This window comes from Rhinoraja longicauda, chromosome 22 (assembly GCF_053455715.1).
Source record: "Rhinoraja longicauda isolate Sanriku21f chromosome 22, sRhiLon1.1, whole genome shotgun sequence".
Taxonomy (NCBI): domain Eukaryota; kingdom Metazoa; phylum Chordata; class Chondrichthyes; order Rajiformes; family Arhynchobatidae; genus Rhinoraja; species Rhinoraja longicauda.
The window spans coordinates 38,154,660-38,171,867 of NC_135974.1; the positions used below are offsets into that span (position 1 = coordinate 38,154,660).

Below are 17,208 nucleotides of genomic sequence, written 5' to 3' on the forward strand. Positions count from 1 at the left end.
GTCAGTAAGGCAGTGGCTTGCGTCTGCATCAGACTTCACTGATAAGGTTCACAATGTGTCGATCGACAGCACACAAGCATGTTAATCCTCCGTTTTGGCATGCTGAATGCCTCCTGATGGAGTTATCAAACTGGAACAGTGGTGGCAATCTGTACGTTTAATTGAATAGGACGGATCATTTAAAATGAGCCATTAAACTACAATGAGCTGTTGCATTAAAAGAACTGATACAATAAAAAAGATAATGGATTGGTTTTGAAAGTAAATCCTAAATCAATGCCAAGTACTGCTTATCTTTAGGCTCCAAACTCAGAAAGATTACATGAAAATTGTACTGTTGTGCTGAACTATTCAAAATAGCTCAAATTAAAAAAAATTATCTCCCCAACATTAGGAAGCCAATTATTTTAGCGGAGATGGAATGAGAATGTTAAATCATCGGTGGCGAGAGACGAGAGGCAAGCGGGGATGTGCACCATCATTATTCCATATTGCTCTCAGTCCATGGTCCTAGTTTCAGGCCGAGACCCACTCTGTGACTTTGTCCTTCACTTGAGATGTGAACCGTGTTGTTGGTGGTTCTTACAATTTCCTCAAAACCAGCACCAGGTTGGGTTTGACATTTCTCTCGTTGCTGTGTTACATTGGCGTGTTGTCAACACGAGATTAGTTTCTTTTCCAACATTGGTTCGTGTTATTAGATGGTTCTTCCTGTTCATAATTTGATTATTGCCAGACCAGGAGGAATTAGAGGAGGTGACATTTGCAGAGAGAAGCAGATCATGTTAATTAAATTATAACTCCCTTGTGTACTTGTGTGTATTATTTAGTCACTGTGTATCTTGGTCGGAGCGCGCTCAAAGTGGACAATGTAATCATGTCCTGGGAAACTGATCCACTTACTGCTAATGCTTACACCATGCATTGGCTCAAATGTTACTTCTTAGCAAAGGTCTATTCGTTATCATTCTAGATATCAGCCCTCTAATACTGATCGCCTGTAAAAGTGCATGTATCACTGATCAAAGGTAGACACAAAATGCTGGAGTAACTCAGCGGGTCAGGCAGCATCTCGGGAGAGAAGGAATGGGTGGCGTTTCGGGTCGAGACCCTTCTTCAAACTGATATCAGGGGAGGGGCGGGACAAAGATAGGATATAGTAGGAGACAGGAAGACAGTGGGAGAACTGGAAGGGGGAGGGGAAAGAGAGGGACAGAGGAACAATCTGAAGATCACTGTACCACTGATCATATCGTCTGTGTTTTTCTGAAGAAAAGTAATTGCATGGATGTCAATCATTCATCACAATGCTGCCAGTGCAGCCAGCAGTGATTGGGTAGGAATGTGCGATGAAACAGATAACATTTCACAAGAACATTTGAAGGATAGAGGATTTCCTGGAATGTCGATTATTCGAGTTTGAGTGGAAACAACAATATGACAATCCTGTGTTATAAAAATAACCGTCTCTTTCACAACTACCAAAGGTGCTGCTCCAAACTGATGCATGTCACGCCATTCCTGCCACAGAGCAATTTAATGAGTTTGTAAACCCCAATGTAAATGATAATTATTTCCATAAAGGCTGATTTACGCAACAATGTTTTCCTAATCTGGTTTTGCTGCATCTTTGCCTTCGTTTACTCTAAAGTAATTTTTCATGTCCACACGTACTGTCTTCTTTGAAGCTGATGGTGTTTTATTTTCCCCTGTTCTAACCTCTGACGCAGCTGGTGAGAGGTTCTAGAGATGACCAAAAGCTGTGCCTGAGACGTATTGCCCAGGCTGACTGACTCTCACTTCCCCTCTCTGTCCCTGCAGGCACAAAACCTCAGCCTAGACCCTGCAGTAGCAGAGCCTCTGCAAGTGGGATACAACGGGCTTTGGTGCCAAAACATAATTAGAAAAACAGTGCAAGGTAGTGTGGGTAACTCCCTCTCAATGGTGCATGATGCCACAAAAAATATTCTTTCCTTCAAACCTTTCTTTTTATTTATGATGTGAAATGTCTTTATTTACCCCTCCCCCAACGTTTCCTTGTAAACTGGTCTTTCCTGCCACCTCTAATCCCTTTACCCTTTATCCCCCCCTTCCATCTCCCCAATAAAGTCAGTACTCTTGCCTGCAACTCTCTTTTATCTTCACCTCTCACCTTCCCCCAGTCTCCTGTATGGACCCATTCCCTGCCCCTGTCATTGTACCCACACACAACAGTCTTGTCATGTCTGCAGTGAGATTCACATCATCCTGCCTGTGGTCTCAGCCGTGTGATCATGCCCCAGCTTGTCCCAATGAATGGTCTTCATTTTCTCCTTGTCTCTCAGCCTACCGATCCCATTCCACCTGACTGCTGCCCCGAGCTCCATCCCCATCCCTAACCCTAGGCTCCACTCTCTCCCTCTGCTCCAACTCTGCTTAGTGCAGCCCTCATTATTTGGTCCCTCTTTGGGACCAGAGAGACAATTCCCCATCACAAGGCAAGATGGTGAGTTAGTGTCGGAATCCACGGATGGCAGGTAATGGCAGATACAGCTCAGGCTGTCGAACACAAAGCCACAGACCTCTGCTTTCTGCAGTGTGACATCTTCTGGGGCTCATGAGCTCTGGTGGGACAAGGAGGTACCACTGTGTTGCTGTACAGTTCAGAAATCTGAATTAGCCAAATGTGTGACATTCATCGTGCCCACCCTCTGGCTTGCTGTCGCCACCACCCACAGCCAGAGAAATCCTTCTGGTTTTCTTGTTCATTGTTCTGTTGTGACAATTCGTGGTTGTAGTTCCAACCAAGATCATTATAAAGACTCCGCTGGCACATGAAGAGTTACATTCAGGACATTGGAAGGTAGGGACTCGGATTGCAGTGTAATATAAAGCGGCCTTGACTACCGGTTAATTGGACAAACGAGCCTAATGGGCCTTGTCTTCTGCAAAGTTACAGCTCACAGTCATCCAATTAATGTTTACACTGATGGTTCCTGGAATAATGTGGATTTCAAAACACAAACTTTGTTCTCGTTACCTGAGAAAGTTGCTGCAAGCTGCAAGCTGCAAGCTACAAGCTGCAAGCCCGCATTTAGAACAATTTGTTTCGATTCAAGTCGAGAAATTCCAATTATGTCAAAGAAGTGAGCAGAAAATGACCGTGTTTCTGAGGTTCGTTTCCCCGTATGGAAATGACCGTGTTTCTGAGTGACGTGACCGTGTTTCTGAGTGACGTGACCGTGACGTGGCTCCGGATTTCATGAGCAAACGGATCCAATAAGTTTTCTTCCACTTTGTTGGTGACAGCTTCCATAGCAATGACTTTAATCAGTGGATAAGATCAAGTCAAGTTTATTTGTCACATACACATACATGATGTGCAGTGAAATGAAAGTGGCAACGCCTGCGGATTGTGCACAAAAATTACAATTACAGCATATAAATTAAAATTAATACAGAAAAGAAAATGTAGTCCTTGGAGTTATAATAGTTAACAGTCCTGATGGCCTGTGGGAAGAAACTCCGTCTCATCCTCTCTGTTTTCACAGCGTGACAGCGGAGGCATTTGCCTGACCGTGGCATCTGGAACAGTCCGTTACTGGGGTGGCAGGGGTCCCTCATAATCTTGCTTGCTCTTGATCTGCACCTCCTGATGTATAGGTCCTGCAGGGGGACGAGTGTAGTACCCATGGTGCGTTCTGCCAAACTGCCCTCTCTGCAGTGCCTTCCTCTCCTGGGCAGAGCTGTTCCCAAACCAGACTGTGATGTTGCCGGACAGGAGGCTCTCTAAAGCCCCAGAGTAGAAGCACTGAAGGATCCTCAGAGACACTCTGAATTTCCTCAGCTGTCTGAGGTGGTAAAGGCGCTGCCTTGCCTTACCCACCAGTGTGGCAATACCTCCGCACTGTACATCAGCCTGGATTTGGCCGTCAGCCAATCAGATAATAAAAAGCTAACACCTTTTGTCAGGTGTTCCTTTCAATAACACAAGCATCTGCACAGTGGCTGAGATGTGTCGTTGCCTGTCACAGGTTGTCCCCTGTTTGATGTCACCCTTGCCAATGTTGCTGCTCTGTGGAGGGGCTCCCACAGCCACAGGTCCACCATGTCTTGTGTTCCATTGGAGCATAGAAACCCTTGATGCTGCATAACGTTGCCTTACCTGCACTGGGATGGCCAGAACTCTACGACAAGCTCATTGTCGCTGCCCATGTTGCTAACTATCCTTGGTCATGTTCTACACACCTGATGTTGTGAGATTATCCGCCATTTTGATCTGCTAATTGTGGATTGATATTATTCCTCAGGATTAGAGAGTGTTTCTTTCTGCATCAAAGTTGGGCAGGGATCTCGATGTGGATTTCAATCAGAATAAAAACATAACGACAAAGCAGGCATCACCCTCGGCTACAGATGTTACCAGAAACTGCTCATACAATGTTGTAGGTTTCACAAAGAATTTGCAAGATTCTTTAAAAAATAAAACATTTTTTTGCATCCCAACATGATCTTCTCCACCAAAGAACAGCAGATTGCATTTGTGTTTCTTTGTTTTTCATCAATTCTCCCCAATCAAGTGCTTACAAAGTCAAGTGAAGTCTTTGAGAACTTCTGTACTTTTGCATTCACCAGAATCTTTCCTCGGCACCTCCTGTGAGCTTCCTTTATGAATCCACCACCACTTCAATACCAACGTGGCTACTGTGTTACTACTCTCTGCAGAAACTATTTAAAGAAATTAACTTTACTGACTATATCAAAACAGTTATACGGCCAATTCTGAATGCATCAGATTTGAGATATGTGGATAAATTATTTGCAATTGGCTGGGAGGGATGGCAGTTGTGGGCCTGCAGGGATGCTGTGAGAGGAATTTGTCAGATGTGCTTTGTGTGACATTAACTGCATGGGCTCATCTCAAAGTTAGAAGGAACTGGTGTAACTGTACGGGTCAGCTGTTCATGTGTGAAGTGAGCCAACCAGTCGGCAGTTATTGCTTCATTCTGATCACCTGTTTCAGGCTGTTGTTTCAGACATGAACTCTCCACTGTGGTAAAAACACTAAATGCCCAATGACAATTAGATCCTCTCCTTCCTCTCCAAATTATTCTCCAGCCCAGTAGATGTTCTTAACCCTGGCATTAGACGGGCAACGGAGCCTTCAGGTCTCCCTGACTTTGCTCAGAGAGCAGTATCTGTTCCCCAGACTATGCCAGCAATCACGACTATGACATTCCTCCTTTCTCCCCCACGTACATGGCGACTGTGCCAAGGTGCCATGGGCTGAAGGTGGTCTCCCTCCTCCTCCTAAAACCTTTCCCTGATGGTCAGGAGCACGGCCTGTTGTGAATGACCCAGCATCTGCAGTGCTTTGTTTCTACCTTTTGACTGGATGATTCCCTGGAACTCTGTTCCACTCTAGAGGTTCATGGGGGGCCAGCATTGAGGGGGCACTGAGGAACGGGGATCTGCTCCACTCTAGAGGTCTAAGGGGCACTGAGGAAAGTGACCTGGTAATAACAATGGAAGAAGTTTCCACCACGGATTCCCAGGCACCCAGCATGAACTTTGTGCCAAGTTTAGTGCTTGTACTTCACCTGGAGATGACAGCAGGTGATGCATGGCCTGTTGGGTTCTCAGTTGGAGTCCTGTTGCTCAAATAATTATTTTCTTTAATACAACAGACCTGCACTTCACGTTTACATAAAGTTGTTCACCTGAGTGGAATAGAATAATGTAATACAACACTGACCCTGAGAAACCACCGGTCTCAGTTTAACACGTGTTGCGACATGTTAACACGTCATTCCCTCGGTGATATCTTGTTCAAACAATTACCTGATACATAAAACCGGTTCCAGCCATTCGGCCCATAGATCTGTGCTGGCCAACAATGCATCCTTTAGGGAGTCCCACTTCCCATCTCTGTGTCACCTCACTCACTCTGGGCCTCTACAGAGGAGGAACGTTTCTGCATCCAGTGTGTGTTATCTAGTCAGTTCCAGGTGGCCAATGTTTGTTGAATGAAGGGTTTTTTCTGCTCAATTCCTCTCTAATCTTTCCATCAATTTATTTAAATCCTTGCACACTAATTATAACTGATGCAGGTCCAACTGCAGAAATAAGACTCAATAAATGCAGGGCTGAAACTTGTTTTAACAGTGGTCCCTTTATTAATAATCAAGCTTGTTTATACCATGAAAAGCAGGGATTATTCCTGCTCTCTCTAGTCCCCACTCCTGCTCTCTCTAGTCCCCACTCCTGCTCTCTCTAGTCCCCACTCCTGCTCTCTCTAGTCCCCACTCCTGCCCTCTCTCCCTCAGCCGATCTTTCATCCAAGGTGCCTCCTCCTCCCACGGATCAATTGTGACATTCTTCATCAAATAGTGTTTTGGACTTTTGACTCCATGTAGATTGTGATCAAATTCTCTTCTCATTCTTCTCAAAATTTTGAATTTCGTCAGACAGAACCTTACCTCAATAATCAAACTCAAAACATTTCAGTTATCACAAAACTTAATTACATGCACAAAACCCACCAAAATATGTTGAGAATACTGTTTTAAATTTCATTGTGTTTGCTGTGCGCTAGATTTATTTTATGCTTTTGCTTTGCAGGTGAATCTGGAGATCTACGCAGTGTGGGAGACGGGCAGCAATGAAAGGTTTAGGAGCTAATCGAAGCCGTCACCTATCTGACAGCTGTGATCCCACAAGTGAGCAGATGTACCCCAGCCCGATGCAGGAGAGGAACCCCTACCTGCTGACCCCTGCAGACCCCTACCAGATGGAGCAGCACCGTTTCCCCTCCCCGAATGCCATGCCGGCCGACTGCCTGCTGCCCCTCAATAACCAGCTTGCCAGCAGCACCTTCCCCAGGATCCACTACAACTCCCACTTTGACCTGCCAGACGAGTGTGCATTCACCCCCAACACATCCAGCGGGAAGATTAACCGGCTCCCCGCCAACCTGCTGGACCAGTTTGAGAAGCAGCTGCCGATGCACCGGGATGGGTTCCACACGCTGCAGTTCCAGAGGAGCGATAAACACCGCAGCGAGAGTCCTGGCCGCATCCGCCACCTCGTACACTCTGTGCAGAAGCTCTTTGCTAAGTCCCAGTCCCTCGAGGGCTCGGGCAAAGGGAGTCTGAACGGCAGCAAGTTCGGCTCCGACGAGTCCAAGCAGAACAAGCGAAGCAAGAGCAAGGACCGCAAGCTGGAGTCAAAGCGAAGAACGAGGACCAACATCTCTGGCTGGTGGAGCTCTGACGATAATCTGGACAGCGACAACTACAACTATCGCAACCCCATGAGTTTAATGACACTAGGAAGGCGGCCTGACCATGGACCTGCCAAATACCTGATGAACGCCTACAACACCATCAGTGAACACACACTCAAAGCAGCAAAAAGCAATAACGACCTGAAGTGCTCCCCATGTGTGAATATCCCCATCAACACCGACTCCAAGTACATCAAGCGCGGTTCATGGTCCACACTCACCCTCAGCCAGACCCGCGAGGTTTGCCAGAACTCAGCCGCCACCATGGACAGGGCGATGCTCAAATCCAGGTCCTATCACCATGACCTGGCATCTCAGTATCTGAAGGTAGGCACCAACTTCCACAGCTCGTTCCAGGTTTCAGCAACATGAACCTCCACCCAAACAACCCATCCCACTAACACCCCCCACCCATCACACCCACCCACCCCACTATCCCACCCCATTGAACCCCTTCCAACCCACGCATATCACTCACTCAGCCACCCACCCCACATCCTACCCACCCCATACCCCCTCCCACCCCATACCCCCTCCCACCCACCCCACCATCCCACCCGTATCACCCACTCACGCCACATCCCACCCACCCCATACTGAAGATGCTGCCTGACCCGCTGAGTTACTCCAGCACTCTGTGAAACGTCACCTATCCATGTTCTCCACAGATGCTGCCTGACCCGCTGAGTTACTCCAGCACTCTGTGAAACATCACCTATCCATGTTCTCCACAGATGCTGCCTGACCTGCTGAGTTACTCCAGCACTCTGTGAAACGTCACCTATCCATGTTCTCCACAGATGCTGCCTGACCCGCTGAGTTACTCCAGCATTCTGTGAAACATCACCTATCCATGTTCTCCACAGATGCTGCCTGACCCGCTGAGTTACTCTAACACTCTGTCACTTTTATATTAATATCAAAGGTTTTGCAACAAATTAAAACATTGGCAAATTCATTAAAATGTGCATATAATTGGCAAATGAATGTCAACATAAATAACTTAGAGATAAGATTCTGGTAATTAAAAGCTGAGAAAATAAGAATTTAATTTGGGAATGAAAGCAGATGTATTTCTGTACAATATATGCCTTATAGCAGTAAACCCCTTGAGTTTCAAGAAATTGCTGCATCTGCACTGATTTAAAGATCAAAACACTTTTCTGGATGATAGCATAGTTCATAATGGCTAGAGATATTCCTGCAATGTCACTTAACATTGCCCAGAGAAGAAAAGATGAAATTATAATCCTTCACTCTTCCTCTCCCCATTTCCCTCCCGCTCCTCTCTGCTCCTCTCTCCATGTCCCCTAACTCCCTCTCTCCTCCACTCTCCTCCACTCTCCACACCCCTCCACCCTTCTCCTTCCACCTCTCCATATCACCTTCTCTCCTCCTTACCAATCCCACTCTCTCCTCTCTATTTCTCCCCTCTTCTCTGCATCTCCCCCCCCCCCCCCCCTCACTCCTGGTCTTCTCCATTTTGACTAGTTTACTTTAAGTTTCTCCTTTGAAGGACGTTCTGTTCTGTCTCCTGCCAACTTGTTCAGCCACGGCTTCCAACGCCACTTCCTCTCGATTGCCTTGTTCTCATTCTGAAGATATTTTATCTTTCCCTTTAAAGGTTAAATGGGGATTAACGTTTAATGTGTTTAAGGGATATTCAGGCATGTCTACCTGTTGAACTATTGTGGTGAAGGGCAGTGTGAAATGCCTCCTACCACATCCTTGAACAGTTAATCTCATGTGTTTAGGGAAGTGCATGTAATTTAAATTGCAGTCATTTATTTAGTAATGATACTGTTCCAAATGAAAGTCGAAGCAGGAAGCTGTTACAGGAAGCTTATGTGGATTTTTAATTCAAGAAACTGGCTAACATTGAAGACAGGATTCATGTAGATGCCAGCCTGACCCTAACCCTAATGCTTGTGTTGATGAACAAATAGTCCGCACATCCCCTCCAAAAAGGAACAGCTGTTTAACCAGTTGAGTTTGAATGGCGTGGACCCGACCTGATCATATGGTTGCAAGGATGCAGATTCTCCACATGATCTGCACTGGTCTGTATCGGTCATGGATTCATGGGCACACTGCCCCTGTCGTTGGGACACGTACATTCACAACGGAGAGACTGTTCTGCCCACTGTAAATCAAACAAATCGCCTTCTGGATCCACAGTTAGGTTTCAGTCTCTGAGGCTTTTCTCAAAACCTGTCAAACAAATGGGCTGAAATCTGGGGTGAAAGATGAAAGGTGTGTGAACTGTCACAAACACAACACGCCTTGCATTGCACCTTTGCACCAAAACATCATTGATTTAACCTCGAAACCCGTTGTTTTCGATGTGACAAAAGCATTTTAACCCCATTACCTGCAGTATGAAACGTCGACGCAGATGTTCTGTAAATACATGCTGCCTCTGATTATCGTGACCACGTATCGTGACCACTGATGTGTGGCTGACTGGACGATTACTCACTCATGAGTAATAATTCCTGGAATTATCCAGTGTTGGTGGTGCTTCCATATTAATAGAAGGTTCTTCATCTATGAATGTTATTCATTTTAAAGAAATAATCAATGATGATGATGGGGAATGGAGGAGATTTCTTACTTTGTGAAAAAAAATGATGCCAGTTTTTCAAATGACTCGGGTCAGAGTCCAGAAAAGGGACAGGTTCTTCCTCCTCCCGAGCCTGAGGAAGGGTCTCGACCCAAAACACCACCCATTCCCTCTCTCCAGAGATGTTCAGTCTGAGGAAGGGTCTCGACCCAAAACACCACCCATTCCTTCTTTCCAGAGATGCTCAGTCTGAAGAAGGGTCTCGACCCAAAATGTCACCCATTCCTTCTCTCCAGAGATGCTGCCTGTCCCGCTGAGTTACTCCAGCTTTTTGTGTCTATTGTCTAACTGTAATGATATTGTTACTGAAGTTTACAAGTTGGGCCCAATCTGCTGCGGACAGATTTGCTGACTTGAACATTGCATTTCTGGTCACGTCTGAAACCTCTGCTGAGAGATGATTATCACAACAGTAGATGATTTACAATTTTGTTGGAGTGGGCAGCTTCTCTGACTGGCTTCCTTGTTTCACCCAGAGTAATTTACATGGGCTATTGTCAATGTATCATTCTGTGAAATCATATTGTGTAAAACTTGTTTCTAATGCACACAAATCTGCAAAACCATTAGTTTGTGGTTTCCTCCAAAATTTAAAATGTCTCCAAAGATTGTTAAGTAGAGGGAAATGTTCTCAAACATGAAATAGCTCTATCTGTGGATCTATTGGAAATGAAAGCTGTAAGATGTTTGAAGCCGTCTTGTGCAAAGCACGGTGGTCTCGTGGGAGTCTTTCAATCCCTTGAAGACCTGAATACTGATGAAGCAAAGAGAAAGATTCTGATGATTTATTTTCAGATCTGAAGCTTAAAAGTCTGTCTTTCATCTTGGATAAAAACAGCTTTAAAGCTGTGGTGCCAGTGCCAGAGTATCAAACTGTGACATTGGCATTAAAGGAAGTCGAGGAAATAATCGGTTGTAGAAGTCAGGGTAACAGTTGGACTCATGATAATTACCACAACGTTTCAATTGTTAGTCACTATGTTGTGAACCTGAGATGAAATATAACCTGTTATATACTATATATATCTGTAATATAGAATATATATGACCCGTAATATAGAATATATGTGACCTGTAATATAGAATATTTCACAAAATGCTGGAGTAACTCAGCAGGTCAGGCAGCATCTCAGGAGAGAAGGAATGGGTGACGTTTCAGGTCGAGACCCTTCTTCAGAGTGCCTCTTACACTACCTGTAACATAGAATATATGTGACCCGTAATATAGAATGTATATGACCTGTAATATGGAATATACTATATGTGGCCTGTAATATAGAATACATATAACCCATAATATAGGATATGTGACATGTAATATAGAATATATATGACCTGTAAAATAGAATATATTTAGCCCACACTATAGAATATATATTATCTGTGATATAGAATATATATGACTTGTAATATAGAATATATGTGACCTATAATCACAAGAGGGCCGCTTTCCCGTTGGATGCAATCTTTTCAGGATGGCCTTTGGGCATATTGGTGCTTTTGTTGGTGTTGAGAGAAGGGTGGATGGGTATTGTCCTTGTGTGCATCGTTTGACAGGGTCTAGCATTTTTCTGCAAGTTTGAGCAACAGTAAATGTTGTCACTTTGCATGGTCAGTCTCCCTAGAACTGCTCTGCTGTTGTTTTCTATGTGAAGTAGGGAGTCAATGGTCTAATAAGTTCTCCATCTTGAGCAGGTTCCTCTTCATGATGATTGGAATAGCACCCTTTCACGAGGAAGAGTTGGGGAGATTCCCTGTCGACGGATGCGCAGCGGCAGCTACATAAAGGCGATGGGAGACGATGACAGCGAAGACTCTGAGATGAGCCCCAAACCATCGCCGAAGACAGCAGCTCGACGGCAGAGTTACCTGAAGGCCACGCAACAATCCCTGAGCGAGCAGATCAGCCAGTGCAAGTGAGTCCCTCCCTCCCTTCCTCCCTCCCTTTCTCTCTTACTCTGATGCTCAGCTTTACTTTCCCATGAGCAGAATTCCATGGTCTTCACATTCTTTCTCAAAATCTGCACATTATTGAAAAGTTCCTGAAATAAAGTGTTTCCAGATTGTAGACCCTTCGTGCAAGGCAAGGACCATCATTCCAGTCAGAACCAGTTTAATTGAAAGAAATTAGCAAATGCTCATTCCATTCTCGGGAAAGTGAGAGGCTGAGGTTTCCTAAACCAAGATAACTGAGCTATGACTCCATGACTGATTCTTTACCATCAGAAGTCTCAGATAGTAACCACATCCTCAGTAGTGAGTTAAACCAATATTCTTAAACATCACACTTTGTTCACATGTAAAATGTTGACATTTTCCAGCCGGCGTTAGATTGTATTTTTCGTTCGGGCAATGGTAACAATGATTTTGGGAAAAGAATGGATTGGTGGGCAGCTCAGTCTCCTGGACAAACATTCATTTGTCAAACGTGAACTGAGGATAAGAATTGGTGCTGTGGGGAGGATGCTGATCCTCATGAACACTGTGCAATGATGAGCTACACACGCACATAAAATGTAACTTGGTATTCACTCCTCCATCCAAACTAACCTGAAGGGCAAAATAAGAGATGCCTTGAAATTGGTTTCTATCGAACACTCGTAGAATATTTTGTTGATGGCAGCCAGGAGTGAAGGTTGAGGCTCAGTGCCATCAGTACATCCTTCGTGATATTGGCAACAGGGATGTGCCACTCTTTGCTGCAATTTCTGTACCTGACCAACATAACTTGATTCATTTATGGGATATTGTGCCAAAGCTGAACAATTGTGGTCAACAGATGGAGTTGAAATTCTGTGCATGTGTGGGGCTTATATCAGTGATGTGGGGCTTTGTGTATGGGGCTTATATCAGTGATGTGTACTCTCCATTATTGTGTGAGCTATTATAGATTTACGTCAAAGTTTATATTATCAGATAAAAATCATTTAATGGAAATGTATATTTGATTAGTACGGGTGTCAGTGGTTCTGGCAGGAGAATGGGGTTGAGAGGGAAAGATAGATCAGCCATGATTGAATGGTGGAGTAGACTTGATTGGCCGAATGGACTAATTCTGCTCCTAGAACCTATGAACTTCAGGAGGGAAGCATTTAGCGAAGCATTATTTTCTTTTGATATATTTGCATATTTCTTCCCACATTACCCCGCACGCTGCACAGATGGGAACCATGTTGATATTAGCTGCCCAATGTAAGGACTTGCATTTATATTGCACCTTTTTTGAACTCAGGATGTCAAAGAGCAATTTTCAGCCATTGATGGATTGTTCATTGCGTAGTCTGTTGTAAAAAACAAAGTGCTAGAGGAACTCAGGGGGCCGGGCAGTGTCTGGAGGGAATGCAGACAATGGTAGGGAGCATCACTGAGTGGTGGGGGAGAATAACTGAGGTGAGGGGACTAACTGAGCTGTGTGGGGTGAGGGGTTGACTATCTGAGGTTGGGGCAAGCTGAGGGACTAAGATGTTGGATGGCCAAGGGGTGGGAAGGTGAGAGGACTGAGAGGTGGGGGGGTGACTATTCAAGGTGAGGGACTATCTGACGGGAGGGTCACTATCTAAGGGGGTGAGGGGATGGTGGGGGGGGGGTGACTGTCAGAGGTGAGGGACTATCTGAGGGGAGGGTCATTATCTAAGGGGGTGAGGGGACAGTGAGGGGTGGGGAGGTGGGGGGAGGGTGACTGTCAGAGGTGAGGGACTATCTGAGGTATTGGAGGGTCACTGTCTGAGGGGTGGGAGGGTGAGTGATTGAGCGACCAACTGAGCCACATTGGCAGCCAAGATGTGGACTAATTTCTTTGGTTCAGTTGCCTGATAACAGTTGGACCGTCCTCTCATCAACTAGAGAGCGGTCCTAGCCTACTATCTACCTCATTGGAAACTCTCAGACTATCTTTAATCGGACTTTACTGGACTTTACCTTGCACTAAACGGTATTCCCATTATCCTGTATCTATCTGTCCACTGTGGATGGCTCGACTGTAATCATGTATTGTCTTTCTGCTGACTGGTTAGCACGCAACAAAAAAACTTTTCACTGTACCTTGGGGAACACATGGCAATAATAAACTAGACTAAACTGAATAATAAACTGAACTAAATTTCTTGTAATGCTAGATGCATTTGAATGAATCTGTGTTTTAAAAGAAGGCTGTTCCTTGTCTGTGCAAGCCCTGCACACTGGCCAGACCTGGGCCAAAGGTCCATGCGACAGAAGGCTGCTTTTGGTCAGTCCAGCTTGTTGACAATATTCAGCCCAGTCACACTGCTGATGTACAGCGCAGTGGCATTGGAAAGCTGCAGAGGGCGCCCCCGAGCACAGCCAAGAACACTTCTCATTAACTTTAATAGACACTAATGTCCTGGTATTGATGGAATGGTTCAATTACACTGACCCTAATTACCAACAGCATCTGCCTAGAGGATGATTTCACTTTCACTGAGCTGGTTTCATTTCTGTCATTCATTCATCAGCAGGTGATGAAACTCAGCTGGTCCATTGTGTACCCCATGTAGTGGTCAGGGGTGATGGGACCTGTGTTCATGAAACATACAAAGGACACGCTGCCTGGTATTCACGCACAATGTGTATCTGTTTAAATAGCCCCTCAGAAGTGATGATATTGGAATTCCCTGAACAGTCTAGGCGCTGGGAAATCATTGCAGTGACCACCGTTAAACTTCCACCCCCTTCCCCAGACTCTTAGAGTTGAGGAAGACTTGCTCAGGTGATGGATGAAGCCATGGGCTTCTGTGTGGATCCATGGCATGGGCAAGATGCTGGGCACTGTACTATTGCTCCTTTTGTTGGAAGGAACTGCAGATGCTGATTTAAACTGAAGATAGACACAAAATGCTGGAGTAACTCAGCGGGTCAGACAGCATCTCTGGAGGAAAGGAATAGCTGATGTTTTGGGTCAAGACCCTTCTTCAGGCTCCTTGTTTGCTTCGTGCTGTTGAGGACCAGTCTTCCTCAGTGAGGGCGTTACATTTATTTAAATCTTCACCTCTGTCCACCTGCTATTTCCTACCGCGACAGAGTTCAGGCCAGACGGAGAGGAGCTAAGGTGATATCCCAGCAGCTGCACCGAAGAATGCAGTGAAGAATGCAGTGAAAAATGCAGTGAAGAATGCAGTGAAAAATGCAGTGAAGAATATATTACTTCTCTGGTGCCCAAACAAACTTGGGAACAGTTGGCGCATCTGGAATGAAGAAATGGTCTCTGATTATTTCAGGGGTTTGGTGTCAGGAATGCAAATTACTTCCCAGCCCATCCATTTTTGTATGATTTTGCACTGATAATGTCTCCCTTCAATTGCCTTCTTTTTAGGAAACAGCAGTTTTTAGTGTTAATTCATTATCTCCCATCTTCAGTATTTTTCCTGATGGATCAGGACTTGATTTCTTTATTCAACTGCCCGTCACTCCTTGCCCCCGCCCCTCAGCTCATCGGTGGCAGAGCAGGCACCAGTATCTGGGAGGCAAAAAACACTTTGAACTGTGATGAAATTAACCTGTCAGGCTGTAAAATATTGGCAGAACAGACAGCTAATGGGATAAATGCTTGGTTTGCTTTCATTTTTATCTTAACAGGTTTTCAATCATGCTTGATTCTCATTAGCAGAATTGGAGATACATTAATGATCACACTCTGAACAGGGCACTTTAAAGAATCCTGCTCCATTCAAAGTGAGTCTGCAACAAAAGTTTACCCTGACATTATGTTTCAGATATCACGATCAACCTTAACATTACATGGTTATTGGGCGACAACTTTAACACCCAAAACATTAGCTACCTATGTTGTAAGTGAGGCACAGACTTACTGAATTGTGGACCCCATCTTCAAAGATCAGGACCGTCACTCTATTTCCACAACGTGGCTTTATATCCCAATGTTTTCAAAATGGTAAAATGATTCAATGATATTCAAGTCCTTACACACTGGGAGGTGCAGTGGGGCAGTTGGTAGAGTTGCTTCCTCACAGCGCCAGAGACCCGGATTCGATCCTGATCTCTCCTGACCATTATCAATACACTGTTCCTAAAACCCAATTTTCCAACAGGTTTCTGGGGAATTGAGGCCATATTTTTATAAATAAGATGTCTTGGAAACATCCTGGCAAATCTAGTTATGTTAAAGTAAGTAAATATAAAATAATTTGTTAGTATTGATGTTTGGAGCCTTAGAACAAGCATGCAGGATGTGGTATAAAAGCAACTGCCTCTGGGTCCAATTAGAATTGATTCAGGATGTGATTTCTGCACAAACTGAGACCCGCTCCACATTCTGCCTCCCAGTGTGGCTGCTCTCCTGTTCAAGCTCCAGTGCTTTCAAGCAATCACTGCGCAGATGGAGATTAATGGCACAATCGCCTTAGATGTATTGTACCCACACCACATCCTGACACCAATTTGTGGTCCCAGGTACTTTGGCATCACTTTGGCTAAGGCACTTCATTGCTTTTCACATCAGGTAATAGTACTGAAGAAATTGTAGCTCAACAAATTTGATCAGTTCTATATTTCTCACTGGGTTTTCCAGAAGATAACTGCCGTGTTAAAAGTTGGCAAAAGTTGCACTCACTTTGATGGTTTGACATCTCGCTGACTGATTTGAGTAGGCTTCTTTTGTGAGCTGAACAAGATATTTATGTGCCACCTGTTCCTTTCGTTTTTCCAAAGTTATCTATTTCACATAGGTTGAGACCAAATTTACCACCCATTCTGAAACCTCCAGTAACTGGGTTACAGTCTGGTATTACATGATCCCTGCCAGTGTGTAACACACTATGACATGCACACTCACAAGGTTGGTGGTCTGTGAGACTGATAGAGACTGATGCTGATCACACTGACTCCATATGGGAGGTGTAAATGGACAGTGGATCAATGCACTCTCTGTCAATGGCCACAGTTATCAGTTTTATTGACCATGTGCTCATCTGAATAGGCAATGGTTTACTAATCATGACAAGGGCATGTGATTTGGTGGTGCTTATTATGAGAGGATTTGTACACAGGAATTAGGAAGACCTTTTTCAGCTGTATCAGACCTTGGTAAGACTTGGTCTGTGTGTTCTCACAGGTATAGTCTCCTTACCAAAGGAAGGATGTAGTTGTCAGAAAGGAAGTTTGACAAAGATTCATAGATTGATTCTGATGATGTCAGGATAGCTGGAGGAGGTGAGATTGAGTAGACAGGAATATTCTCAGCATTTGGAAGAACGAGGGGTGATCTCATCATAAATGTAAAAGTTCCTTTTGGATTTATGAGTTCTTTAAGAGCTTAAGATCAAGGAAGTTGTTTCCTTGTCCGAGG

At 44.7% G+C, this 17,208-nt stretch overlaps 1 protein-coding gene across 9 annotated transcripts in view; it reads left to right on the top strand.

The window, feature by feature from the left end:
• dlgap4b (discs, large (Drosophila) homolog-associated protein 4b) overlaps positions 1-17,208 on the top strand; it is a 306,821-nt gene that overhangs the window by 181,689 nt on the left and 107,924 nt on the right. For all 9 annotated transcript variants that reach the window (XM_078419201.1, XM_078419195.1, XM_078419193.1 and 6 more), the window contains 2 exons: positions 6,601-7,591; positions 11,583-11,803. In XM_078419201.1, the coding sequence (XP_078275327.1) occupies positions 6,641-7,591; positions 11,583-11,803 (1,172 nt within the window). In that variant the 5' untranslated portion in view covers positions 6,601-6,640. The remainder of the gene's footprint in view (positions 1-6,600; positions 7,592-11,582; positions 11,804-17,208) is intronic.